General features: G+C 39.0%; 1 protein-coding gene across 6 annotated transcripts; it reads left to right on the top strand.

Moving 5' to 3' along the window:
* KLHL15 (kelch like family member 15) lies at nucleotides 1-22,259 on the top strand. 6 transcript variants are annotated; one of them, XM_088160331.1, is made up of 5 exons: nucleotides 1-147; nucleotides 459-542; nucleotides 2,527-2,623; nucleotides 11,545-12,256; nucleotides 20,686-22,259. In XM_088160331.1, exons 4-5 carry the CDS (start codon nucleotides 11,552-11,554, stop codon nucleotides 21,793-21,795), a joined length of 1,815 nt encoding a protein of 604 aa, XP_088016457.1. In that variant the 5' UTR covers nucleotides 1-147; nucleotides 459-542; nucleotides 2,527-2,623; nucleotides 11,545-11,551; the 3' UTR covers nucleotides 21,796-22,259. The 6 variants fall into 6 exon arrangements, with proteins under 6 accessions (XP_088016457.1, XP_014735227.1, XP_088016458.1 ...); XM_014879741.2 differs by having other exon boundaries at nucleotides 116-232; XM_088160332.1 differs by lacking the exon at nucleotides 1-147 and having other exon boundaries at nucleotides 444-542.
* The last annotated feature ends 4,510 nt before the right edge of the window (nucleotides 22,260-26,769 follow it).

Below are 26,769 nucleotides of genomic sequence, written 5' to 3'. Positions count from 1 at the left end.
GGCGTGCGCGTGCGCGGGGCAGGAGCGCGGCCGGCGGGTAACGGGCACGGCGCGCCTGCGGGAGCGCGCAGCTCGGCCGGTGCTGGGAGCCCGCCAGGACGGACGGCCCGAAAACCGCGCCACGGAGCGCCGGGAGCCCAGCACAGGGTGTGAAACAGCGCCGTGGCTGCGGGAAGGGGACCGGGCTCGGTGAAAGACACACCGAAGGCGGGAGGCTCGAGCCGTGCTCAGGGTTTGTTGCTGTGCGGATTTATTCGGGGTGCCGAGGGGGTGCGATGCAAAACGGCACCTGGCGGGGACTGGAGCACAGTCCGTGTATGTACTGAAATGAACACATCGACCGCGGTGTCTGCTCGAATAGTAACATGTCACCGTCCCTGTGTTACAACCTCTGCTGGCCATCGGCATGAGGAGATCTTTCTAATTTCAACCGTTTTTCTTGTTACTGTCTTTTGTAGACTGGGCGATTATTGTTAGGGAGACCATGTGGATGTGAGAGCTGCCCCAACATACGAACAACCTGAAGGTTTTGTACGAAACAGGTAAAAATCCCACCAGTTACAGAGTTGGGTATGACATAAATGCTTTAAAAATTGAATAAAATCCCTAATCCAGTGAAGAGAGCCAGTTTAGAGGTTCACCAGAGAGTAAAGGCCAAATTCCCAACCCTTCCCTGTGGGAAATCAAACTGGCTTCTTTATAAAAACCTCTTAAAGGCATAGAGGATGTTGCTGAAGTATTTCCTCTGTGGTCAGGGAAACAGGTTTCAATACAGGTAACCAGTTATCTCAAATATGTGACAACAGTGGCTTTGTCTGTCAGAAAACACGTTTGTTCTCAGATTTGGCCTGGCTTTGCAGGTCAAAAAAAGCAGGTTTGGGGCAGACAACCACGTGACTGAAATGCGATGATGGAAATCCGTGTAAAACTGGTATGCCTGGTTTAACAATGGTTGTAACCTCCCACTTTCACAAGTGTTACTATTTCCATGCTTTCCTGATATAAGAACTGGGAGTGAGTTCTGCTGAATATACCTAGAGCAAACACATTGCCAGTGTTCTTGATCTGAAAAAAATTAACAAGAACACATTGTTAGAAACCTTCCAGTATCTATGATGGTATTGCCAATGACAAAATGTATTTTGTCTTGCAACCCAATCATGTTGTACGTTGGTCTGGAAAATAAATTTTCACATCTAATCTTTTTTCAGGCCACACAGTGTTTTCAATTTTGTATTCAATATCTCACTTCTGGGAAAAACAACTGAGATACACGAGGTGTAGTGGGAACATGATGCAATACTTGGTTGTAGTTGCCTTGATGTTCATGCATGTATAATCCCTCTTTTATGAAAATGAACTGAAAATACTGGACTCTCTAGTTACTTAACTGTTTAAATTATGCAATAAATGCAGTGCAGTGTAAAATTATGGAAATCTTTTTTGTCATATGCGAAAAATAAGCCTTTAAAAAAGATTTAGTCCTTGCCAAACACTCTGTCAGGAATAAGAAAAAAATACACAAACTGTTGCTTCTATTTTAACAATGAGATTGTACATCTTATTCTGAGGCATTCTTGCTATTTTGATGCACTTATTTGGAAATGTTTGTAGTATAAAGAAAACCCAGAAAAGTCTAAACTTTGCAAAAGTCTAATTATTGTAGGATCATAGAATGGTTTAGGTTGGAAGGGATCTCAAAGATCATTGAGTTCAAATCTCCCTGCTGTGGGCAGAAACTTTTCACTATCCCAGGTTGCTCAGAGCCCGTCCAGCCTGGCCTTGAACACTTCCAGGGATGGGGCATCCACAGCTTCTCTGAGCAACCTGTGCCAGTGCCTCACCACCCTCACAGTAAACAATTTTTCCTAGGGCCTAAGCTAAACCTGCCCTCTTTCAGTTAAAATCCATTCCCCCTTGTTCTGTTACTACATGCCCTTGTGGAAAGTCCATTTTCTAGTCTTCATCTGGGCCCCCTTTAAGCACTGAAAGCTTCTATAAGGTTTCCTCAGAGCCTTCTCTTGTCCAGACTGAACAACCCCAACTAAAATAGTCAAGAACATTTCTAGGAGTTGACATTATGTCATATGTCGATATATGTGTATTGTACATGTTTGAATAAATAAAATTTTAAAATATTAGAATTAAATACTAACTAGTGTATTAATATAGCTCAAAAAACTATATTCAGAATTTTATTCATTGCAATAGTCTCATTTAAGTCAGTGGTAACTACGTAGCAACTGACTTTGTACAGTTGCCTAAATCAGAGGGGTCAACCCAAATCTTAAATTAACATTTAGTAAGGTAATGTTGATACTAGTAGTCATCGTTAAAGGCCTAAATGTAATTATTTAGTTTTATTTAGGAGACTAGAACTGAGACATTATTAACATATTTTGATTTTTTGGTAGAAGCAAATTGTTCAAATTGTTCAGTGTGAAGGAGAAGGTAGGGTTTTTTTGTGCTCTGAAATGTTGAGATGTTTTAAATATCAAAGCTGTTGTGGTTTTGTTTTGTGGCTAGGTTTGAGGTCCTCTTATGTGACAGTGTGTAGGAGAGACCTGAAGATCATCTTGCACCTCAGCTTGATACAAACTGCAGACAGCAAAATGACAGTCAGGTAAAACATAAAAGTCTTGCTTAGCTTTTTCCACCCTTGCTGACCTATGAAAGTCAAAAGTCTGAGGGGTGCAGAAGGATGCATGAAGTTTTGGTTGTATCATTTCTTTATAAGAGAAACTTAGTTTCTACTAATTTTTCTTTGTTGAAGCATTAGATATGGGTGGGTACATGTTTGCTGCAGCAGGAGATGTACCTTATGGAAAAGGGAGGGAATGTGTCTCCATTGAGACATCGATAGCGGGAACACCTGCTGTCTTGACAGGGCCAGTCTGTAAAGGCCAGGTTTTCACCATAAGGGCACAAATAACAGGTTTTAAAACAGTGACTGGGGAGATAGGGCAAATTTACTGCATGAGTGAGTGAAATGGAATAGTAAGGAGCTGCAAAGCCCAGAGGTCTGGCCATTGGGATGAAGTAGTGAATGGGAGGTTGATTGTAGCAGAGGGAGCAGTAGGTGGGCAGTTGAACAGAGTGGGAATAGCATTGGGAAGTCTTTGTGCAGCACAGCATGGAGTAGCTGGTTCATTGTGTGAAGCTGTGAAAGGTGGGAAAGACATTCAGCTTGGGAGTGGCAGCTATAGAGAAGGTACACGTGTTTTATAAATCAAGAATGGGGAGAGGGTGGTAATGAGAGACTGAAAATAGGCTGTGAAGGGGATGGGAACAGCAGTAAACAGGGAGAGGATGGCATCCTGTGGTCTGCTATATAAAGCTGTGAGTGACATAGAAGGGTAGCAAATGGTTTGGGGGTGGTAGTGGCAAACCAAAGGTCCAGGTAGGCAAGTTCATTTCTTACAATAAAATCAGTTTGACAGGCAAAGGCAAAATAGCGAAAGCAAAGGAGTGATGTTTGTACTAAAGCAGAGCCGTGCTCACCCCACTCAGGGCTGTGCTCCCTGTGTGCAGTTTGTTCGCTGTTCAAGGGCTGCCGGCCCTGACCCCTGGGGCTCTGGTGACCCGGTTCCCACGGCGGCTGGCAAGGCAGCCAGCGGAAAGCAGGGAGCTGGGATCAGCCCGCACACCTGCGGCTGGCCGGTGTCCGGGGCGGAGCTCGGCCGGCACCGGGCAGGGGTTGCTGTAACCCGGGGCGGGGTGCACCGCTACACCGGGCAGCTGCCAGAGAAAACTGGGAGCTGCCACAGTCTCGGAGAAATTGGCCGCAGCCTGGAGGCAGCGGGGCGGGAGAGAGCAGCGCAACACCGACCCTCCGAAAGCAAACTCGTCTGGATGTGGGTCCTCGCGGGCCGGACGCAGATGATGCTTCTCGGTGTCGCTTTCTCCGGCCATGCTCCTCGGGGCGTGCCGGGGCTCCGGGGACTGGCGAGCGGGGCCGGCCCGGGGCGGTGCCGGTGCCGTTCTCGGCCCGGGCCCGCCCGCGCGGCCGCAGGTGCGGCGGAAGTGACGGCCGGCGCGGTGCTGCCGGGGGAACATGGCGCCCGTGGCCGCGCGGGGCAGCGCGGAAGGTAAACAAGCGTGAGGGCGGCGGGGACCCCGGGGGCGAGGCCGGGCCGGGCCGGGAGCGCCGGTGCCCGGGCGGCGCGGCGGGGGCGGCTCCCACCTCCCCCCCGAGCGCGGACGGCGGGGAGGAGGGAGCCCAGGATCCCCCCTTCTTCCTCCGCCTCCTTCTCCTCCTCCCGGCTTCGCCTCAGCCATTGCCCCTCTCCGCAGCCCCCCGGCGCCTCCCTCCGCCGCCCCCGGCTGTATGGTACACGGAGCCAGGGCCCCTCTCCGCCGCTCCAGCGGGAGGAGCCGCGTCCTCAGCGCCGCCGCTGCCGAGAGGTGGGTGAAGGATCTACCCGGGCCCTCCCGCCGCCGCCGCCCGCCCCATCGAGGGCGGCCCGGGCGCCCTCCTGGCCCTCAGGGACACTCCCCGGGCTGGAGGGCGGCGGGCCGGGGTCGGGGTCGGGTGCCCGCGGGGAGCAGGCGGGCTGGAGCGGGGATCGGGCACGGCCGCGCCGGGCCCCTCGGGTTCCTGTGGCCGCACGTCGCGGAGCCCGGGCCTGCCAGCCCCGCTTGCCGGGGAGCTCGGCCTGAGAGCTCCGCTCTCCGCGGAACGGGGCTGGACGTGCGAGCAGACAGGCTGAAGTAGGTCGTCTGAGTTCCTGCCCCGAGAATGGCTATTTCTACACCCCTACCCCCCCATCCCTCTCGTAGTTGATCGCGAAAGAAGTATCTGTGATCTGAAGAAATAGAGCTACCCAGATTTGGTACTAGAGCTTTGATCTATTTGGTGAATACTGGAACGTCACTTAAAAATTAAAAGTTCTTGCCTTTTTATTGTTTGGGGTGTGGGGTTTTTTCCTCCCATTTAGAAGAGGAATAGGAGAATCATAAAGCTGTTACTGGATAAAATGACAGAAGTACTGAAGTCTGGCTTCCTGTGGACTTGTTATATAAATTTGTTTGTAGAATAACCCAGCTCTTGCACCACCATTGCCTCAGTTCACATTCAGATCCTCTGAGCATACCACCATGCACCAACATACTTGCTGTCTTTTCCCTTCCATCACCTAGCAAATGTGTTTAATTTCTACCACATGTCCTATAAACTTTTCTATTGACACTCATCTCCTTTCACTTTCCTTAATTATACCCTATGGCTGGTTTGGATCTACACACTTGTTGATTTGCCTTTCAGCAAGCAGAGCACAGCAGATAACCATTGAGCTCATACTGGAGACATCAGACCTTTTTCATTCGTCTAGCTGTCAGTTTGGGAGATATGTGTAGAAATTAAATACGTTTGAGATTTCTGTGTTTCTGATAAGTGAGTTTGACATTTGGCAGTGAGGTTAAATCCTGTGTGTCTTATAAAGGGCACAATTAATGTCATCCTTAGTTCTCAGAAGATGCTAGGAGTACTTACTAAGTTAGCAACAAAGATACAGACAAAAGACAAAAACAAACAAAAAGACAAATGGAGTGGGTAGTTTAGCAATCCTAATTTAAATTTTAAGTATTTTTACTAATATAGTTTAAATACTACTTGTAGCTCATATCCATCTTATTATGCTAAAAACTTGTGATAAGTCAAAAAAGATAGGATTTTTTGTTACTAAGATACTTAGCTTGCTACTTTTCTGTATAAAATACACTATAATTTTCTTAATAAAAATCTTCGCAGTGAGAGAATCACGCTTTATTTATACCTTTTTCTTACATTCTGAAAGATTAATCATTTTATAAGACATAAATATATATATAAGGACTGATATAATTCAGGATAGAGCAGTCCTGTCCACTTTAGAGCAGTGGCAAATCTGTAGTTTTCAGTACTATAATCAGTCAACTTTTAGTTATTAGTAATACAGGTATTTCTTACATTACTAGAACATTGTCCAGTTAAAGACAATTCTCATTTTTGTGGATGTATCAACTATTTTATACAGGGCACCTATTCTGGTATCAGTAAATGCAATTGAAAGAGTGTTGAGCTGAGCTTGCTCTGTTTGGGAGCAGCTTTTTCTGTACAGGTGGTGTGATGTAGTGACCTTTTAGACATATGGTTCAAGCTATCTTTGTGTCTGTGAAGTGCAGTTACAGGTTTTGGCAGGCCTAGAAAGAAGAATAACTATACTGAGCTGAGGCACAATCCATGCTGAGTTTTAGTAGGTTTGGTTGTAACTCGTCCTGATGCTTCTGACACAGCCATAACGATACAAAGTGCCAGTGTTGCTAAGCGCTGATTCAGATTGCTCCCAGATAGAACCATGGCCAGACAGTGTCAGAGGAGCTGTCCTCTGTGCACCTAAGAAATGAAGTGTGGGCAGCTTTCAGGAGTAGCCAAGTTTTAATTTCTGAAATTCTGGCAGTCTGGTCCCTCTGACTGGTGGTGATTGGTGAGCTCCTAACTTCTCCCTTCTCAAGTAATCCAGTGCTTTTGGAATTCTCAAGATGGATTGGATGAAGTCTTAAACATGAACATATCCGTGTATTTTAAGATAAATTGTTTCCCAAATTTAGTGTACTAATCATAAAGGATTTTAGATAAAACACATGGAAACTTGATGTATTTTGTTCCCTGTGTTTGCAATTGTTGTAGCAATGGAAAGTTTTGATAGCCACTGGTTATTGATCTATCCCACCTGACATCACTCCTTCTGTTCCTGTTAGTGGGGGGTTATGATGAAAAATGGTGGACAAATTTAATGTTTTTAGTTTTAAACCGTCTAAAAAAAAGGTTTAATTTGGGGGATAAATTATTCATACTGTGTATGTTATAATTGCATTCTTACTCAATATAGTACCCTGCATTCAAAGGCCCAGGCTTCATCCATGTGTGCAGTTGGGAATGTTTGCTAGTATGTTCAATACTTAGTATATTGTATTTTCATACGTGTGTATAATATTTGACTATGGAGAAATGTCCTTTTCCTGCAGAAAAGCATGTTAACAAAACTAGGGTCAAAGAATTTTGGTCTAGATAGCCTTTGCAGTGCACCTCACCAAATAAATCATGCATAATGGCTTTAAAATTTACATTTAAATGCATGCATCTGGTGGATGGAAGAGATTGTTGCTTTTTAAACTCTATTTTAGTACTTTGTGTAACTGAAGCATAGTTCTGTGTGTCTGGTGAAAAATCTTTATGGTGTAGCTCATAGAGAATAGTGTTTTATTATGTGAAAATTTGTTGTTTAGCTTGTTCCCAAAGGTGATTTCTTAGAATATCTATGAGATAGGTAAAACGAACAAGTACTCCATAATCAGTAAACAGAAAAAATCTTGCTGGTTCTGTCTCAACATCCCAAAAGAGTTACTAAAGAACAACAGTAAAGGAAAAGACATTTTCCTTTGAGCTGGTGTGCTAGACTTGGTATTGTCAATACTTTCCTGGAATAACAAATTTCTGTCCCTAGAAAATGCATATAAGTTTACATATTACATAAAGACACGTATTCAAAGGGCCTTTTTTCAGGTAGTACTGCTTTTGGAGAGATTTTAAATCCAGGAGGGCATGAGTCAAAAGCAGTTATTCTGTAACTTGCTTCTCAACAGCCAGTGCATTTAGACTCCATTTCTTCAGCTGGTGACTAAGAACCTCAGACACCCTGAGGAAAGACAGTTCTCCTTGTTTAGCCAGAAAAAGCAGTCTGGAGTAGGATTTTCAGACTTTTATTACAGCTGCAGAATAAAGATGAGAAATCAGTGTTCCAAGTAAGTGGTTTTACAGTCACAGCACTGTAGAATCTAATGCATTATGTGCTAAGGGAGGAAAAAATGTAAGAAACAGCTAATAAGGTTAAATATATTTCTCTTTTGGCTTTTTAGCAGTCTTACTTCCTGTGCTGCATTACCCTGATCAGCTCTAATATGTGCAGAACAATAACAAATGTCAATGTATATTGCCCCCCACCTCCCCTCCATTGTTTATACATTGGAATTTTTTTGTTCCAGTTTTCCTATAGACCACTGCAGGCTCCATGTCTTCCTTTGGATTAAGCATGCTGCTGTGATTTGCATGCATGAAGAAAATCTAACTGAATTTTCCATTTTTATTGAAAATATGAAAAAATCGTTATGTATTGTCCTCTGGGAAATAACTGCAGCATTTGAATAGTGCTTAGAATTACATCAAAGATTGCAAGTGTATGTGTGGGAGGAATGGCATAGCTATGCTTTAGAAAAATTACTTGGTTTGAGAGTATTTTGTATTGCTTTTTTTTAATGTTTGAACTACCACATTGCTATTTGCTTTTGACGGAGGATGTTAGCTTTCGAAATGAAGATTTTTACCAGTTAAGCATAATATGCATTTAATTATCTACTTTCCCAGTTTTTGTACTATTTTAACCCATTTGTGTATTTGCACTGGCAATACGTTTTTCTGTTTTAAAGAAAAATTTATCTGCTGATAATGTATATGGCTTTATGCCAAGAAAAGGATATTTGCTCCTTTTATTTAATGCAGGAAGACAAGTAGTCCTTTTGCTTTTCACTCATAGAATTCTGAAGCTTCTTTAGATGGTGTAAGGAGAAGTCTTACTGGTTTTGTGTCTACTTAAGTAATCCATTAAATGCTTGCTGCTGTTTAGGAGGAAAAATACATCGATGTTGAAAACTGCAGCTTTACTAAAAGTAATATCAGCAGGAATGTGAAAAGAGGGATTAAGTGATTTAAACACCCACATTTTAAAAACATTCAGAAATAATAATTTCCAAGTGTTGACCCCTGTATGATGTGATATCCCATTATTTCCAGATGAATATACATTGCTTCTGTCACTTGGGGAATGTTGCTTCATTTTTCACTTTTTCTCCCACATACATTGTTGTGTTATTGTGTTCTCATTCTCACATTTGCAAATTCCAACTGTCCTTTCCCATTTTTAACCCTGATGGGGGGCTGAGCCAAGTCTTAGTTGGTCTTCTAAAGCACTGTAACTTAACACAGCTGTACTGTCTGAGAGTCCCTGTAACCCGTGAACCTCTTGGCTGATTTCAGACAGCAGTGAGAGCTGTTTTAAGTTGCTGTATGTTTTATGAAAATGAGTGGCCCATTTAAAGGCAAGTGATCATTAAATCTCTTGAACAGGAAGGAGTACGAGTATGACCTCAGCTAATATTAAACATCAGAGAACTGGGGATGGGAGGAGTTACAAGTGCTTTGATGAAAGAAGGAAGCAAGCTAATATTGGTACTTACCTTTTTATTTGATATCAGAAATCCAGTTAGAAAGCAAAATCCTGTAAAGTCAGACTTTATTCTTCCTCTTCAGTTGGTTGCTTCTTTTTGAGGTGGTAAGAATTAGTGAAGTGATTCTTTCCTCATCTGCTTTTGTGTAAGAATTAGCAACAACTGAAAAATATCTGTTGGTAATTTTTCTTTCTGGTAGGCATTTGATGTTGAGGAATAAGAGACTCACAGTATGAGGTTCCAGAGCAGTTTGCACGTTTCTCTTCGTCTTCAGTGACATTGAAGGAAAGGTGCTGTCATGGATACTGGGAGAAAGTGATTGGATTGTCATCTTTGTTCTTTTGCTCTTGCTCTTACTTTCAGGAATTTGAATTTTGTGAGAAGGCCATAATTGTAATGAACACTCCCAGCATTGACTTTATTGTGCAGAGAACCCATCATCAGGCTTCAACAGTGTAGGAGTGGTGCTAATTTCATGAGGTGTGGCTACAAACACCCACTCACCAGTTTAGTTTTGCACAATGGGTATCTCCAGTTTGGTTTTCCAGGATGTGTGCTGAGGAGTGAAAGAGAGGAGATGATTAACATTGATGAGTCTAATAAAATGCATTCCTGTTACAATGGCAGCAGCCAGAATGTGGTGCTTGAGGAAGTGGCAGCGAGTGGTAACTGCTCTGTGAGGCTGTGAAACACGGGCCAGCCTAGAGTCACTTCTGGGTCCATATACTTGTGTGAAGTTTTATGGCCTTGAGAATCTGCAGGTTTTTCTAATGTGTTGGTATTATTTAGCTTTTCATGTGGGTTACCAGTACCAAAGCATTATTAGCTTTATTTGTTATAGAAAATTCAGAGTTAAATGCAACAAATATGTGAGGGAAAGTTGAAGTGTTAAGGTGGGAAGAAGTCGAACAAAAGCAGCTGAACCAATTCTAATAGTAAATGAATGCCAAATAGGGAAGCTGTCGCTCTTTCTCTCTTCCTGCACAAGTGTCCTGCCCTGTGCATCAGGTTGGTTCTTGTGCCAAACCCCACAGTGTCAGGTTAGTAGTCAGCTCACTGGGAAGCAGAAAGATTTCTAGTTTTGAGGTTTTGTGTGTGTTGGGGGTGGTAATGTTTGTGTTATGTGTCTTTCACGTCTGTCCTTCTCTGCTCTTAGTTTATTTTTTAGTCATGTTTATGAGTTGAATTGACTTTCTGGAGAAGCCAAATGCACCCCAGAAATGGCTCAAAGTAGGCAGCAGGAGCTCAGGTCCTGGAATGTGACAGAGAAGGAGAATAGAGCGTTATGTGATCCTTTGATGAATTGTTGATTGGTTCAAGCTGTGTTGTGCAACTATGCCCTACCTAAACCCAAGAAAATTGAGCAACATTTTGAGAAGTTTCTGGATTCTGAATAGGTTTTTATTTTGATCATTAAATCGATTTTAACAGGGTAGGATCCTGCTACTCTTAGATGGTTTTTTTATTTGCAGTTCAATTATAGCTTGTGTATAAGTAACACTGTATCTGCAAATGCTTAATGAGCAATTAGGCTTCACTAAGCCAACTATACAGAATATTATTTTTTGTGACCTATTCTTGCCACTGCTTCTTGTTGCCTTAGTATTTCGCACTTCATAGATCTCATAACTTAATATTAATCACTATAGTAAGAAATGGGAGAAAACATGATGGGACTGTGTTTTTACAGGAGAAGTGAAGCACACAATCTCGGATAGTAACTGTGAAAATGTTCATTTTCCTACAAATAGCTTTTGAGTAAATTGACATAGATTTTAAAACATAATAATTTTTTTTTTTAGATCATACCATGTACAGATCTACTAAAGCTTGTTTCTGAAGTTAAGGAAGTTTGGCTTCCTTTTTGAGACCTTTGATATTCAAGAGTGGGTGTTTTATTGCTCCCCTGAGATAAATTCTTTAGAAAAATTGACAGGGGGGAGATGAAAAAAACCATGACAACCTTTTTAGTTCATTGTATGACCATGAATTAACTTAGAGTTAAGGAATAATTTTGACGGTATTGCATAGTTATTTTTTGTTCATTACCCTGTCTTTAAAATGAGAATATTTGGTTTGGGGAGAAATATTTAAAGTTTGTGTTTAAGTTATTTCCTAAGTTGATTTTTCAGCTGGAGAGAAAAAGAAAGAATGATGAAGATTTTTAAGTCCTAATCAAAGCAATCTCAGTTAGGATTTATCTGGTCAGGAAGGGCTTGTAATATGTTATTAGAAATTATGATTTATTTTTATTTTTATTTATTTTTTTTTTCTTCCCCCCAGGTGATTCATGGCAGGGGACGTGGAAGGGTTTAGCTCCTCCATCCATGACACCAGTGTCTCTGCAGGATTCAGAGCACTGTATGAGGAGGGATTGCTTCTTGATGTCACCCTTGTCATTGAAGACCACCAATTTCAGGCCCATAAAGCACTGCTTGCCACCCAGAGTGATTACTTCAGGATTATGTTCACAGCAGACATGCGAGAACGAGATCAGGACAAAATCCATTTGAAAGGCCTGACAGCTACAGGCTTCAGTCATGTCCTCCAATTCATGTACTATGGAACTATTGAACTGAGTATGAACACTGTTCATGAAATCCTTCAGGCTGCCATGTATGTCCAGCTTATAGAAGTGGTAAAGTTTTGCTGCTCTTTTCTCTTAGCTAAAATCTGCTTAGAAAACTGTGCAGAAATTATGAGACTTCTGGATGATTTTGGTGTAAACATCGAAGGAGTCAGGGAAAAATTGGATTCCTTTCTGCTAGAGAATTTTGTGCCACTCATGTCCAGACCTGACTTTCTTTCATATCTGAGCTTTGAGAAGCTCATGTCTTACTTGGATAATGATCATCTGAGCAGATTTCCAGAGATAGAGCTGTATGAAGCTGTTCAGGCCTGGCTACGCCATGATAGAAGACGCTGGAGACATACGGACACCATCATTCAGAACATCAGGTTTTGTTTGATGACACCCTCCAGTGTTTTTGAGAAGGTTGGTGCATTTGAAAAGCAATAGGCAGGATTCATCATTTAGCTAGGGCAGCATGCCATTCAATAGGTAAGATTCTGGAAGCTATGAGAAGGAACAAAATTATAGCATTTTTTTTCTAATAAAGAAAAGCATAGAAGTGCTTTCAAACATCTAGAAGTGTTGTCTTTGGTTATTAGCCAATAATACCTGCAGTGACTGGAGAACAGGTATGTTTGCAGTACATGTTTATATGTGACTTTATATGGAAAAGACCTTTAGAAGTAAGGTCACTTTTATCTAGTTTGATTTCAAACGTTCTTATCTTTTTTGTGCAAGTTGCTTCTTGCTTTCCAGAGGCTTTAGACCTGCACATAAGTATGTAGGGTGTATGTTATGATGATTGTTACCAATATAATAAAAAATAATGACTGTAGATCTTATGTGGCTTAAGTACAGGGGAGGGTTATTTACAAATGAAAAGTAGCATCTGCTCTGAAATCTTCAGAGTGCTGTTGTTGTATTTTCAGTGCTTGTGCTATTACACAGCAGTTAGAAGTAAGCTCTGATCCTGCAATGTTAAACATACACTTGGTTGTACACAAGATAATACAATCAAAAATTGATGTTATAAAATGACTCTTTGTAACAGGTGATCTTATAATTCAATGTATTTCATTGTATGTAGTAAGAGTTAAAGGAGAACTTGCCTTTTCTACTTTTCTGTTGAAAAACAGAAAAGAAATTGTTTTCTAGTTCTTGAGAATGTCTGAATATTTGTTAACAGTAGAGGATTACATACTTTGTAATCAGTTTTCTTACAGGCCAGTAACAGTGTTCAGGTTAGGAATTACTCACCTGTGCTGTTTTAACAATTAATTTTAATTCTTAATTTTGTCTTACAAGATACAACTTCAACTGCTGTGTTTTTCACCTATTCAGCAAGTTAGTAGGAGTTCAGACCCCATGTTTTTGTTGTGCTTCTTACAAATTAATCTCCCATATATTTTTACTTTAGTATTTAATGAATATACAGACAAGGTTGTATTGGTTTTGGTTGTTCTAAGGGCCACTGGATCATCCAAGCAGTAATTCTTATACTTACTTGTATTTCAGCTTCTAAGAGCTTCTAATTACTTCAGACTAGTGAATTTTAATATTTTGGATTTTTTTGTGTATGAACTGAGTATAGGAAGTAATAATACATAAAACATTAATTATGCCATATTGGACTATAGACATTTTAGAACACTGATGTAATGCTTATATTGGGTTAAAATTTTTAACTAGTAAGAGCTGAACTCTGCAGGATACTGTGTAGTGTCTTATTTTAAATAGAATTTTTGCCAAATTATTACATAATTTAAACCCTTCAGTAATAAAACATACAGAATTCACCACATATCTTTTTAGAGGTTAATCTAATAAGGCAGGATTTGTATCAGTCTGCTTCAGCTGTATGAGTTTTGGGGATGCAAGCTCAAGCATCAAACTGTCTTCAGTTAAATTTCTGTAAGTGCAAGTGAAAATATATGTTGGCCGTCAGCACTATATTTGGGTATAACTTCTGGGGTTGGTTTTGATATCATTGGTATAAATTCTGCATACAGTGCTTCTCATGTTTTATCTTGACAGCTACCAAATAGCCCAATAGGCAAAACTTCAGGAGAGAAGCTGTTTTCAGGATGCCAGGTTCTATACCTGCATGTGAAAGCTTTATCTGGTAATACCCTTTCTGTTAATTGTATGTGGGAGCAGAGAAAAGCCAGTACAGATTATGGAGGGAGACAGCTCAGCAGAGGGAAGCAGAGCTAATTATGTCATTTGTTACTGCAGCTAGGAATGCATTTATGTTTTACCCTGGCTAGAGAGTATTAAGTTATCTAGCAGGACAAATGACAAAGGACAACTGCACTTGGAGCCAACATCAGAATATAGAACACTTTATTTTTTTAATAAAAGAGCGTGTCTGTTCACTGTTCTGGCAGTAACTCGGGGAGAGCCTCTTTCTTCTCTGTGTGAAATAGGGAAATAGTGGTAAAACTCCCTGTTTTGGAGATCCACAAACAGAATCCACACATACTAAATGCATGAATGTACCAAACACAGTCTGAGGTTGAATCTTCCAGTTCACCAAACTCTGTATTTGCTCTACACTGGCTGGCTTGTCATCTACTTTTGTGTAATCTTTCTAATACGCATTTCTCAGATGCCTGTCACTGTAGGATATAGATGACTTATATAACTAAACTTTGGAAGTCATGGTAAGGATACTTTTGTCCTCTTAGGCCATTCTGTTCCTTACAACATTTTTTTGGAGAGGTGTACAATTTAAAAATATCAATGAGTCTAGATTAATACTTGGAGGCTGATATCCATTAAGAGTGCAAAGTGAAGGTAGAGTGTGTTTGCTTACTGCAAACTGTCCTGGAAGAATGGTTTCTGAACTATGAGTAGGTACTCCTTTTATTCCTCAGCCCTTAAAGTACGTGCAAATGTATGGAGAAAATGGAAAGATAAGTCACATAAGCATTTAGAGGATAGTTAAAAAGTAAAGGCAAAGTGTTTTGGGAAAAACACAGGTTTAACAATCCACGTTGTGCTCTCCTATTTTATGAAACATATCCATGGCTCTGTAAGTCTTGAAGAAGTTTGGAGATAGAAGTTGGAGTGCCTTTCACCTGGATCACTGAGTTAATATCTTGGTTACTGGAGTCAACAATGTCATGATTTCACTGAAATACACTGTTTAAGCTCCATTTAATTTCTTTGTACTACTCAGATTGAAATGTTGTTTCAAAATCTTTGTCCTTAAAAACCGAGGGTTTTTTTTATGTCCAGTCTGTAAGGTTTGTTTATGATTAGTCCATGCTGATTTATTATTATTATGCCAGCTTAAATCAAAAATTTACTAATCACTAGGTTCATCAGCTTCTGTTGTAGAGGTAGAATGAATAGCACATTATCTTTGAATATTTGCTGTCCTGTTCGTAGAAAATAATAATTTTTTGAGAAGATGTCATTGTAATTTTGTTACTGTGAAGACCTTTCATAAATGTGTTGAATTTATTTTTTTTCCCCATTTACCTCCATGCCTAGTAGTAGATATGTATCTACTTATACAACTTTGTTTGTTGAAGTGTAGAATAAGAAATGTGGGTGAAGTTAGGGGCCCCTCTTACTGTAAATAGGTGCTGTGCTTAATATTTTTGGCTGTTAAGGTTACTGTTGATTTGAATAGATTTGCTAGCAGTATTTATCACATGCTGAGCTTCTTAATTGTGGCATATAGATTGACCCCACTCTGATTTGAGAGATTAGATTAGATCTTGACTTTGACAATTTCTCTTTCCAGTTTCTAAAAAGGAACAGCTGAGTAATCAATTTGAGGGCATCGTCCTTGCTGTGCCTTTCCATGGTTAGGCTGAAAACACTTAAGTGATTTCTATTCTTGCAGAATAGCCCTTCAAAGCCCTTCACTGGTACTCAGCAGTTCTCACACCAGCTTATAATTGTGATTAGAATATGGCCAGAGATAAGTAGATGTGACAGTAATAAGGATACTTATTAGTGGAGTTGATGGATCTTCAGTGTTGATTGAGATTAATGTCTAGTAAAATAAGTTTTTTGGGTTTTTTTGTTTTTCGTTTTTTTTTTTTTGGAGTAAGAATTTGGTCTTTAGAAGTGTGATACAGGTACCATCGTTGTTCACTGGAAAGGTGGAGCATTACTTCTGCACTCCTAGTAGATGAATTGCATCACACGTTCAGAATTGGCAGGCTTAAAAAACTTAAGCACAGTAAGTTGGAATCTTTAAAACCATTCTCTGTTTACATGACTAGAGATGATAAAGTGACATTATAAGCCATTGAGATTTTTCTGTGCTTTTGTTTTTGTCTTTGGGGTTTTTTTACCAGTTCTACAGAAGGAAGCAAGTTAATATCCACCCTATATAATAACATACTGAAATTTAGTTATCAGGTGCACAAATAATAGCTGTTTAGTTCGGGCAGTTCAAAACAAGCCTTTCTTTCTGGTTTTGAAAGCTTTTTCTTATAAACCTAAGTAACAAGAATACAAATAGAGCAGTAGCTGTAAATGGTTGCATGAGGACAATTTTTTAAAAAGGTTATATACTGAAGTCAAATGTGTTACAGAACATTTACCTTGCATTTCGTTGCTCTTCCTGCAGCTTATTAATTAGCATAATCGTTTGGGGGGGGAAGGTTTATGAACATAATGTGGGATACACCTGGTCTTTTGTGGGATAACTTTTCAAATTACAAATTAATGGGTTAATATTTTGTTTTACTTCTTCATATAATATAAATGGAGGATTTTGAGATTTCCATAGCTAGAAAAAGCATGCATTCAGTACAGCAGAAAAATAGGCAATGAACAATCATTGCATTAATTTGGAAATCCAGCATTTTTTATGCAGTGTTTCACTGATTTGAAGTAAAGAAGAGAAAATGCATTAAAGCTCAAATTTACTGTGACTGGAGGGATGCCCTAGGGGACAAGTAGAGGGGTGGACGTTTTTAATTATTTTTATATCTTTTATTATGGAATAACGCATTTGATTTTGTTTATGCTGTTCTCAGTCTGTTTAGCTGAAAGTCTGATTGTGAACCACTGGTAGTTCATACATTGAGATAGCCTAATGCAAGATCTCCAGAGATGGAGAATGGGAACTATGTCCCAGCATAACCTCTTTAAGAAGGTTTTCTCCAGAAAATTAAAGAAAGAATTGGAAAGAATGTAAAAAATGTAAAGAAAAAAAAATTACATGAGCAAAGCTTTAGCACTTGGATTAAATTCCTTTCCAGTATGACTGGGGTTGATAAGGAAGTTCAACGTCAAATGCCTTTGAGACCCTTCAGCAAGATAACAGAACAGTTTAAAGAAAAACTTCGAAAATGCTTTGAAGCATTTATAAATTTTTATCAATTCAGAGTTGATGATGTACTCTTTAGGAATGCATGTTTGTTTTACTTCAGAGTTTGTGACAATTGCTGTACATTTCCATCTGTATTGCAGAAATCTGTGTTCTGTTTGAGTGTTGTTAATTATGGACACGTTCCTTCCAGAGCTTCTCCATTTTAACATAAGAGGAAAATTGATCTGTTGATAAGCACTTTGATATTTACTTATCAACTTCTTTTTGCTACTTACAGGTAGTGTCAGAGCCTACTTTTGAAAGCTGAGGGGGCTTTCCTTCTGCATGTTTTGGGAGTCAGATAGAAATTCCTGCAAAAGGCCGTGGGCTTTCATCTGCTGACATTGAGAACTTACTTTAGATACCAAGCTACCTAAATTTTAATGCTCCTTTTTTTTGATTATATATACAAGTAAAGAAGATGACTCTAAAATTATTTGAAAGTATAGACAGAGGGTTTTTCTTACTAGGAGCTGAACACAGCTTTCAAATACTTCTAGAACATTTCATAATGTTCATAATGTGTGACTGAAAGTGGGTCAAATGACCTACATTTGCTTTGTTTTCATTTGCATCAAACAAGCGTGAGCAGTCTGTACTTTCCTATAGGGTCCTATAGATCCTAACATTCGTCTTAGACTATCATTGTAACCTCATTCCTGTCATTGAGCCTCAGGAGAGGTACGGCTCCTGTATGGCAGAGGTTATGCTGGTGAAAGGTGGATGGCTCAAAACAGGAATATTTTTCCTTGACAGCCGAGTCTAGGAATGCTCCAATTACTTTCTTGATATCAGAAGTGAGGTAGTAGATCACTCTTGTTTTGCAGGGTTTTTTTTCTGCATATTGTAAGACTTGCTAGTGCTTATGTATTTTCATGTTCAGCTCTTCAAACTTGTGCTTGTCAAAGCTTCACCGTGAGCTTCAGTTTACAGAGGGGTGTTAATAACTGGGAGTTGCATTTGGTCCTTGATGTCTTTTTCATTTTTTTAAGGTAATAGGTTGAGGCTTTGCTTTGACATGAGTACCTTTGTCAAGATAAGCATTAGTAAACTAATAGATTGATTCCCTGGTTTTGAGGGTCTCTCTCTGGAATTAGAGATACTGCTTCTTTCCTTTGGCATGCTCTCATGGGGTGAGATTTAGGCTATGTGAAGGCTAGAGTGATGAGGTTGTAGGCTTATTTTAATTTCAGCATTTTCTGGCTGGCATTCTGATTTCTAGATCTAATAACAGAGTTGTAAATGTTGAGGGAGAAAGAAAAACATTTTCTATCTCTGCCAGGCTTTATTGGTATGCTTCACATTGCAAGCATGTTGATCCTGTTGTCTTCCATAATTATCCAAGAAAACCTGAACTGCATATAGATGGAACAAAGATGGTTTATATTTTTATTTAATTCCGAAGAGGATAGCTCCAGTTTGGGAATACCTGAGGTAGTCCTGCTTGTTTAAAATTTGGAAGTTCCTTTTAAGGATAAAGTAGCCCAGCCATGATTCTGTGTTAACATCCTTTTTCTTTTTTTGTAACCTTTATATGTTACCATTTTTCTGTGCTGTAGTTCTCACTGCCAGCATGTTTTCTGTAATTTATGTTCAGTCTTTTCAGTCAGGCAAGGTATATGGTTTATTCTAACAAATACCATATGAGCAGATCTGTCTTTGTAGGATATATTTATTTGCAACAAGAAAATAGAGCTGTTGTTCCCAGAAGAGTTGGGCTTACTCTGGGTTTTCTGTAAGTACCATACCTGAGTAAACCTTTTTGCTTCAAAATCCCTTCTGGTAAAAACAGTAGAAAGAAGCTGGACATTGCTGCAAGAAATAATATATGTGAGCTGCATGTGACCATCCTCCTTTTTTTCCAAACAAAGATAAGTTGAACTTGTCAAAATTAAAGTGGAAGAAAGAAAAGTGTAAATAAAAACATCAAGTCACTGTCACTCTTGACCTATACATTGCTTTAAAATAGTAGGTTAGTATTCGGCATTTTTTTTGAAATCTGGTATTTCAAACTGTCTCAAAAACTGTGAAAGTTGTGTTCAATAATAACAGTTCAAAAGATTTTTTTAAACAAATCATTCCTTGACAGCAGAATATCTTAATTACTACACAAGGAAGAGATGATTAACAGATGGCTAACAAAATTTTAATGGTATGTGTTTATGGAACAAGCAGCTACTTGATTTACAAGCTATAAAGAACATTAATTTATAAATTTCTTTCCATATATGTCAAAATTCATACCACCATCCCCTTTGGGACAGAGGATAGGAGGAGGTGGGCTAAAAGATACTTAAAAATACTAGCTCCTGGTGTTAACCTTGAAATTTCCTGGTCACTTGAAATTTCAGTGATATTTTTCAGATATTTTTCAGAGTATTGCTTCTTATTTGGAGCTGGTGGGTACTAAAGGCTTTCAGACTGTTTGAAAGCAATCCAATTTTATGTGAAAGAAACTGGGATTTAGGATCAAATCTGATGGAGGATTTGTGGACTTGGCAACATCTAGCAGGTTTTTATTTGTTTTAGAAGTGTGATTCAGAATGCTGTATTACACCAGACTGTACAGGAAGAGTGAGGCCTCTGAAGAGATTCCCACGATTAGCTGAGGAGAGCCTTAAGCTAGATTAATTAAAATGTACAGACAGAGATGTGTTTTGGAATGGTCTCAGGACCAGCCTCAGGCACTTAAATTGTCTTAAGATAGTATCAAGGGTCCCAGAAGGGAATTCTTGTTTTCCCTTGTGCCTACAACTCCAGTAAAACTGAGCAGGGATGGTTCTGAGGTTGTAACTTTCACCTGGCAAGTGGAAGTTCAAACCTGCCTCTGCAATTTGCCAAAGAAATGCACAACTGAAGGATTATAGGTGGAGATGTTTCCTTCTTGTGTTAAAGGCATGTGCTAACATGTGGAGACTCACCGAGGGGAAACCATAAGGTCATCATCACGATGAGTGGTTGGTGCAAGCACATATTCTTGAGGAAGGTGGTTGGGTGCCTTCCCTTCCCACCCCATGGCAATTAAATAGCCCTGTGAGCAGAGCCTAGCATTTGAGAGCTCAGGCTTCATTGGTGAGAATTCAGAAAAAAGCCAGACTAGAGTAGACCTTGGTAACCACAGAATGGATGTGTAGAATGTCTTTGAAACCCAGGAAAAGATGATTTTTTTACATTTGGGTACTTCATGGACTAAGAAGAAGATGAACAGAAGCTTTTTTCAGGAGAAGGAATAATGATTTTTAGACTTGTGGTTTTCAGTTGTGCCTAATTCCAGCATAAAATCTGCATGTGATTATTCTGCTGAAAATGTTAGTCACTGCTCTTAATCACTAAATTGCCTTCTGGATTTTGGATAACAATACATCAGTTTAAACCTTCATGCATAAATGCAATTGCTCTCAAGATTGCCTGAATGAAACAAAGTAAAATAATCTTCTAATGACACATAGTGATTTAGGTTTTCTGGATTGTTGCTCTTGGTCAGAATTTTAATATCTTTTAAATGTATTCATAGGTAAAAACATCAGAGTTTTATCGCTACTCCCGGCAGCTGCGACATGAGGTTGACCAAGCCATGAATTACTTTCATAGCGTTCACCAGCAGCCTTTGATGGAAATGAAATCGAACAAAATTCGTTCTGCCAAACCCCAGACTGCAGTATTTAGAGGAATGATAGGACACAGTATGGTAAACAGCAAAATTCTTCTCCTGCACAAACCGAGGGTCTGGTGGGAGCTAGAGGGTCCTCAAGTACCTTTACGACCAGACTGCCTTGCTATTGTAAATAACTTCGTGTTCTTACTAGGTGGGGAAGAACTGGGGCCAGATGGTGAGTTCCATGCTTCATCCAAAGTGTTTAGGTATGACCCAAGACAGAACACTTGGTTACGAATGGCAGACATGTCTGTGCCACGTTCTGAGTTTGCTGTTGGAGTGATTGGCAGGTATGTTTATGCCGTGGCTGGGAGAACCAGGGATGAGACGTTTTACTCAACTGAACGGTATGATATCACTGAAGATAAATGGGAATTTGTGGATCCCTATCCTGTCAATAAGTATGGACATGAAGGGACTGTGCTTGGTAACAAGCTGTATATCACTGGTGGAATTACATCATCCTCAACTTCTAAGCAAGTGTGTGTGTTTGATCCCAGTAAAGAAGGGACAGTAGAGCAGCGAACACGGAGAACTCAAGTGGTCACTAACTGTTGGGAGAACAAATGCAAAATGAATTATGCAAGATGCTTTCACAAAATGATTTCTTATAATGGTAAGCTTTATGTCTTTGGTGGTGTCTGTGTGATCCTGAGAGCCTCCTTTGAATCTCAAGGATGTCCATCTACAGAGGTTTATGACCCTGATACTGATCAATGGACTATATTGGCTTCTATGCCAATAGGTAGGAGTGGTCATGGTGTAGCTGTTCTGGACAAACAGATAATGGTTCTTGGAGGCCTTTGTTACAATGGTCATTACAGTGATTCAATTCTCACTTTTGATCCAGAGGAAAACAAATGGAAAGAAGATGAATATCCAAGGATGCCGTGCAAGCTGGATGGCTTACAGGTCTGCAGCCTGCACTTTCCTGAGTATGTTTTGGAGCATGTTAGACGTTGCAGCTAAAAGAGAATGAACAACCCAATCAAATATAAAAAGCTATACTGAAAAAAATTACAAACCAGTTGAATTCCTGCAGAGACATTTTCTTGTGTATAAGAACAACAGCTAAATGCTCAAGAGAAACAGGATGTATGGGGAGTGTACTTACCAAGTTTATTAGAAAAGGTGATAGTTGGTCTGACCTTGTGAAAGCTTTGTTATTTTTTTTTAACAAACATAATTGTAAGTATGAGAAAAAAATATATTTTTGAGTCTGCTTTTTTTTTAATAACAGTTTATGCCCACAATGTGTTCTCTTTTTTTTTTTAATGGCCATGATACCACTATACTTTTGAAATAAGTTGAGTTTGACAAAATATTTGTGAAGGGAAGAGAAGAAAGATGTTATTTTCGTTTTTTACTGAGCATCAAAATACAGCTCATCACCTGTACTTGGGTACAACCAGGTATAAAGTAACAAAACCAAACCATTCTGTGTTTTATGTTGTCCTTTAGATGCTTTTCCCATTAACTGCAAAGTACTCGCAAATATACTAGGCATTTTTGTTTTACCTTATTTACTTTGGAGAATAATTTTAACCCTTTTGCATGACCCTTTTCCTGGTTTTGTATAGTTGTACCAGTAAGTCTGCCAAAATGCAAATTATGCGTTTTCTACTAAATTGAAAACAAAGCATTTTTATATTCAAAACACTATTTCTATGCTGCCTTCTATTGTCTGTGTTGTGTTTGTTGGTGAGTAAAAAAATGTATACACACATGTGCATACACTGTAAAAACTGTATATAAATGCATCTTTTTATGTGCAGTTACAATATTATATTTTAACTAGTGCACAGATTCAGCCATATCTGTTGAATTTAAGGTATTCTTTCATGAGCTAAATAATTCCAACTTCTTAAGTGAAACTGGAAGCCTCATTTGGTATCAAAGTATCTTATCTTTAGTATATACTGATTGATTCAGTAACCGTAAACTCTTTATATTGTTGCTACATAATGAACTGTTGGTTATTTTATAAATTATTTTTTAAAAGTAAACTCATTTCACCTGAGTTTCTTTTTGTTTTCAATGTGCTGCCCAGTTTTCTTTTTTCATTAAAATAGAAAACGTCAATAAGCAAATGCTCAGCACTGCTGCAACCCACAGTTATTTTTGGAACTGGATACTGGATACTCTACAGTTTATTGTCAATACTTTGCTTATACTCATACTTCAACATAAGTACTCATATTGAAGTGGTATCATATTTTTATTATTATTATTTAATTATTAACAATGTTAAGAACTACTGTGTTTTGAAAATGTGGAGTTAGGTGACTGGTTTGTTAGTATCATTTCTGTTTCTTTTATAAAAACCTACACAACTATGGCTACTGACCTTGGAGTGCCTGGATAGAGACGGCTGGTCCAAGAGGGCTTTGACTATTCCATTGTGTTAACTTGCAGGTATAAATAACAGCAGATTGGTAAGAATTATCTTCCAAGACATAAATGATAACAGTAACTGCATTTTGACTGTCTTTGTGGATGTAAATTAGCCACTTCTAGTACGCAAAGGAGAGATCTGGGGAAGCTGAAGGCTCACTCATAGTTCAGATGCTGAAACATGAGCTGCATATTTTGTAAAATCTTATGCTGCTGTGCTTCATTTTAAGCAATAGACCTTACTTTATATGCAGCAACGCAAAACCACTTTATTCAGCATCTTCCAGTCAGAATTCACTGTAGAAAAGGAATGTACAGTACTCAGGGAGTTCAAAAGAATGCACTTACAAAGGGACCAAAATCACCCTAAATTTTCCATGTTAAAAATAACACCTACTTGTGTAAATGAAGTTTGAAATAATAGAAGTTAAAACAATGTGTTAAACTTCTCATATTGTGTTCCGGTATTTTTGTAGGAATTACGTTCTGGGTTGAAATGTGAGTATTTGGAGCTATATGGCAAGTCAGCAGATTTTTAAGGTTTGTTTATGGTTATAAATGATTTATGCATTGAGTATTTTCATATGTTTTAAAAGAAAGAAGGAATGTTTGCCATCATAGCTGTAGTGATAAGTTATTTACACCAGAAGAGACTGGACCAAATATTGATATTCAGCCTTCTGATGCAGGCTAGTTTGCAGCTAAATTTGTCTTTTTTATTAAGAATTCAGTTTATTGAATTAGAAATCTATTTTACTTTCTTGCTAGCCTAACTTATAGCAAATATAGCTTACACTAAAACCTCAGTTTCACTGTGAGACTTGTGTGTACATCACCCTACATGGGGAGAGAGAAACTGACTGGTATGTGTTGGCTGTGTGTTGACTGTACATAGTTTATGGAATATTGAGGCACAAGAGGGAAAAAAAAGGTTGAGGATGGGTTTTTTTGTTTTGTTTTGTTTCAGTGTTTTTGTTTGTTTTTTTTTTTTTTGTCACTAGCTCATTTCCCAATAAATTAATGGGACAGCAAGCTAATCCTGTGTGAGGCAGCTGTCAAAGGCATGTTACATAGACTAGAGTATTTAACTTTATGTGAGGCCAGTGCCGGTGTGGGGAGCAGTGTGGCTCTGGATATCTGGTGTTCAGGAGTCAGATGTCTTAGAGATGTGGCCAAGACTTTATTAAAAGTAATGGTAAGGATAAGGCTGTTTCAAGTTACATTTTTGAGTCTGCATTTAAGCGCCTTCTGAAGATCTGTGCACTCAGCAACTGCCACTAAAGTCATTGGTGAGTGCTGACACTTGAAAAATGAAGAACCAGATCGGTTTTGGTGCTCTGCTTTTAAGCTCATATTTATCTTAAGGTGCACAGTTCTGAAAGATCTTTTTCAGGATTGTAGTAGTAATTGTTCTGTGAAATTATAATTGAACTGTTGGTTTCAGCTTCCCTGAAGCTGTGTCTCCACTGAGAGGCTGGCTGTAACATTTCTAGCATTAGGGATGGTTGGAATTTGCTTGGGATTAGAATGGTAGGTATATGTGAGAATGTTTTGTTTTACGTATTATCTACTGTGCTTTCATTGTTTCAGACCTGAAATATAAAAATTAACTTATGTTATCTTTTATACTGCAATGGAACTTTTGAGACAGTTAATTTGGTTACTTGGAGGGATTTTTTAAATTGAAATTTATTTTATGTTTGTTCTTAGTATTTAGCTCCAGATAATTTAGTACCTTAATAGGAACAAACCTAAGATGGGTAATGAGAGTCGCCTGTTAGTATCAAATTTTGAGCATTTTGGTCAGATTAAGATGTTTAATCTTAATTTAAAACATTTAAATGCCTCTCATTTGTCAAAAAAAGGTAAGTTATAATCTTTAGTTTAGAATTGGGACGTTTCTCCTATTCCCATCCCATAATGGAATACCAGTTCTAATGTTACTCACATATGTAAAATTCATCATATGACTTGCTTTGAAAAGCAGGTGTACTTGCCTTTTTTTAGAAAGGTGGACATAGTGAGTTACAATCTAGGGGGATTTTTTCACATCTATAGAGAAATATATCAGCTTCAATTCTAGCAGCCAAGTTCAGGAGGAAATTTTCTGTCAAACGAGACAATGGACAAAAAGCACAGTGTTGCTGTAAAGGGACCGGATGCTGCCAGTTCCCATTTCACATGCTCCTATGAAAGGTCTGTTTTCAGGGGGCAGATTGTTCTTTATAAGTACTGCATAAGGAAAAAATAGCTCACTTCTGCCACAAAGTGTTGGTAGTTTCATTGTGGGAGGCATCAGCTGGCAAAAAGAAACTTTAGGAATTTTTTTTTCCCCATGAGTTCAGCTGGAAGAAGGCAGACCTTGGTTTTACAGCGGTCCTGCTGTTTCAGAAAGCGCTGCTAGCAAGTGGCAGTATATGAGCTGCCTGGCAACCTACTTTTATGTTACTTTCTTTTGAAAAATGTGGATGCCCTACTTCCTGCAGTATGATAGCTCTGAGGGTTTGACTGTAATATTTCCCTGATTCCTGAGATTTGCAACTATTTATTCTTGAGGCTCTCCTGCCTTAGAATCCCAATTGCTGCATTTCTTCATTCTGATAATATTGTAGTATGGTCTTGTGTCGGGGATGAAGCTTCACTTGACACTCAGGAAACGGAGATAAGATTCAGCTGGTGCAAATTCAAACTGATCTATAAAACCCCATTGCTTAACTCATTATGTCCATTCTTTAGCAAAGGGAGGGTAGGCATTGTGGGGAGATACCAACAGCTCTCTAAAATAAACTTCTAGTTTGTGTCAGCCTGCATATGTCAGTCTTTTTAGAAGTAGTTGCATTTGTAGAGTATTTTGCCTTTTTAATATACTTTTTCTTAAAAAAATAGTGAATTGGGTCCCAGATTCTTTTAACATTTCAGATATGGACTATACATGTGAATAGTCCAATACAAAGAAACAGAAAACTGTATGGTACTTAACTGAGAACATGTAAGCACAAGTGTTTCTAAGCCTGTGCTTGAGAGTTTATAGGGTTGGGGCCAGCAGAGAAAACATCCCTCCTTCTCTCCTGCTAATAAAAATATATATATAGGTGGTAAAGTTACTTGAATAAGTATCTGTCACAAGTGAAGGAGAGTGGGAAAGAACATAACTGGAAAACACATAATCTATTTTAACAGAGCTTGCTGGTGTCCTGTAGCTAACATTCTGAGATTTTAATGTTTGTTAAACAATTTAAAGCTGCTTAAAATAAATACTAATGACTACTTTTGCATCTGTATTCTATTTTTGAAAGGTGGTGAGTAACTTGAAAATTTCTATTTGTATGGGTAAACTTCATAAAACATAGTTGTATGTGGCAGGTGGCAGAAAAACTAATTCTTTTTGAGCACAGCTTTCCTGTGTGTCCCTCTACTAATTTTTTTACACTTCTCTAAGTTCAATTTATGTAATATTTTAAAAATAGCTCTCAAAAATAAATTTTAAGTACCTTTGGATTAATATTAAGTTGGTAGCTAGGGAAAATAATTTCTATTTGCAGATAGTTT

Source organism: Sturnus vulgaris, chromosome 2 (genome assembly GCF_052056855.1).
Source record: "Sturnus vulgaris isolate bStuVul1 chromosome 2, bStuVul1.hap1, whole genome shotgun sequence".
NCBI classification, from domain to species: domain Eukaryota; kingdom Metazoa; phylum Chordata; class Aves; order Passeriformes; family Sturnidae; genus Sturnus; species Sturnus vulgaris.
This window is presented reverse-complemented; position numbering and strand designations above follow the sequence as displayed.

What these genes read in the sequence shown, in the direction of transcription:
- KLHL15 (XM_088160331.1), top strand. Translation starts at nt 11,552, where the DNA reads ATGGCAGGGGACGTGGAAGGGTTTAGCTCCTCCATCCATGACACCAGT. An exon ending in CCTCCAGTGTTTTTGAGAAG is followed by an intron (nt 12,257 to 20,685) that starts GTTGGTGCATTT and finishes ATGTATTCATAG; the next exon opens with GTAAAAACATCAGAGTTTTA.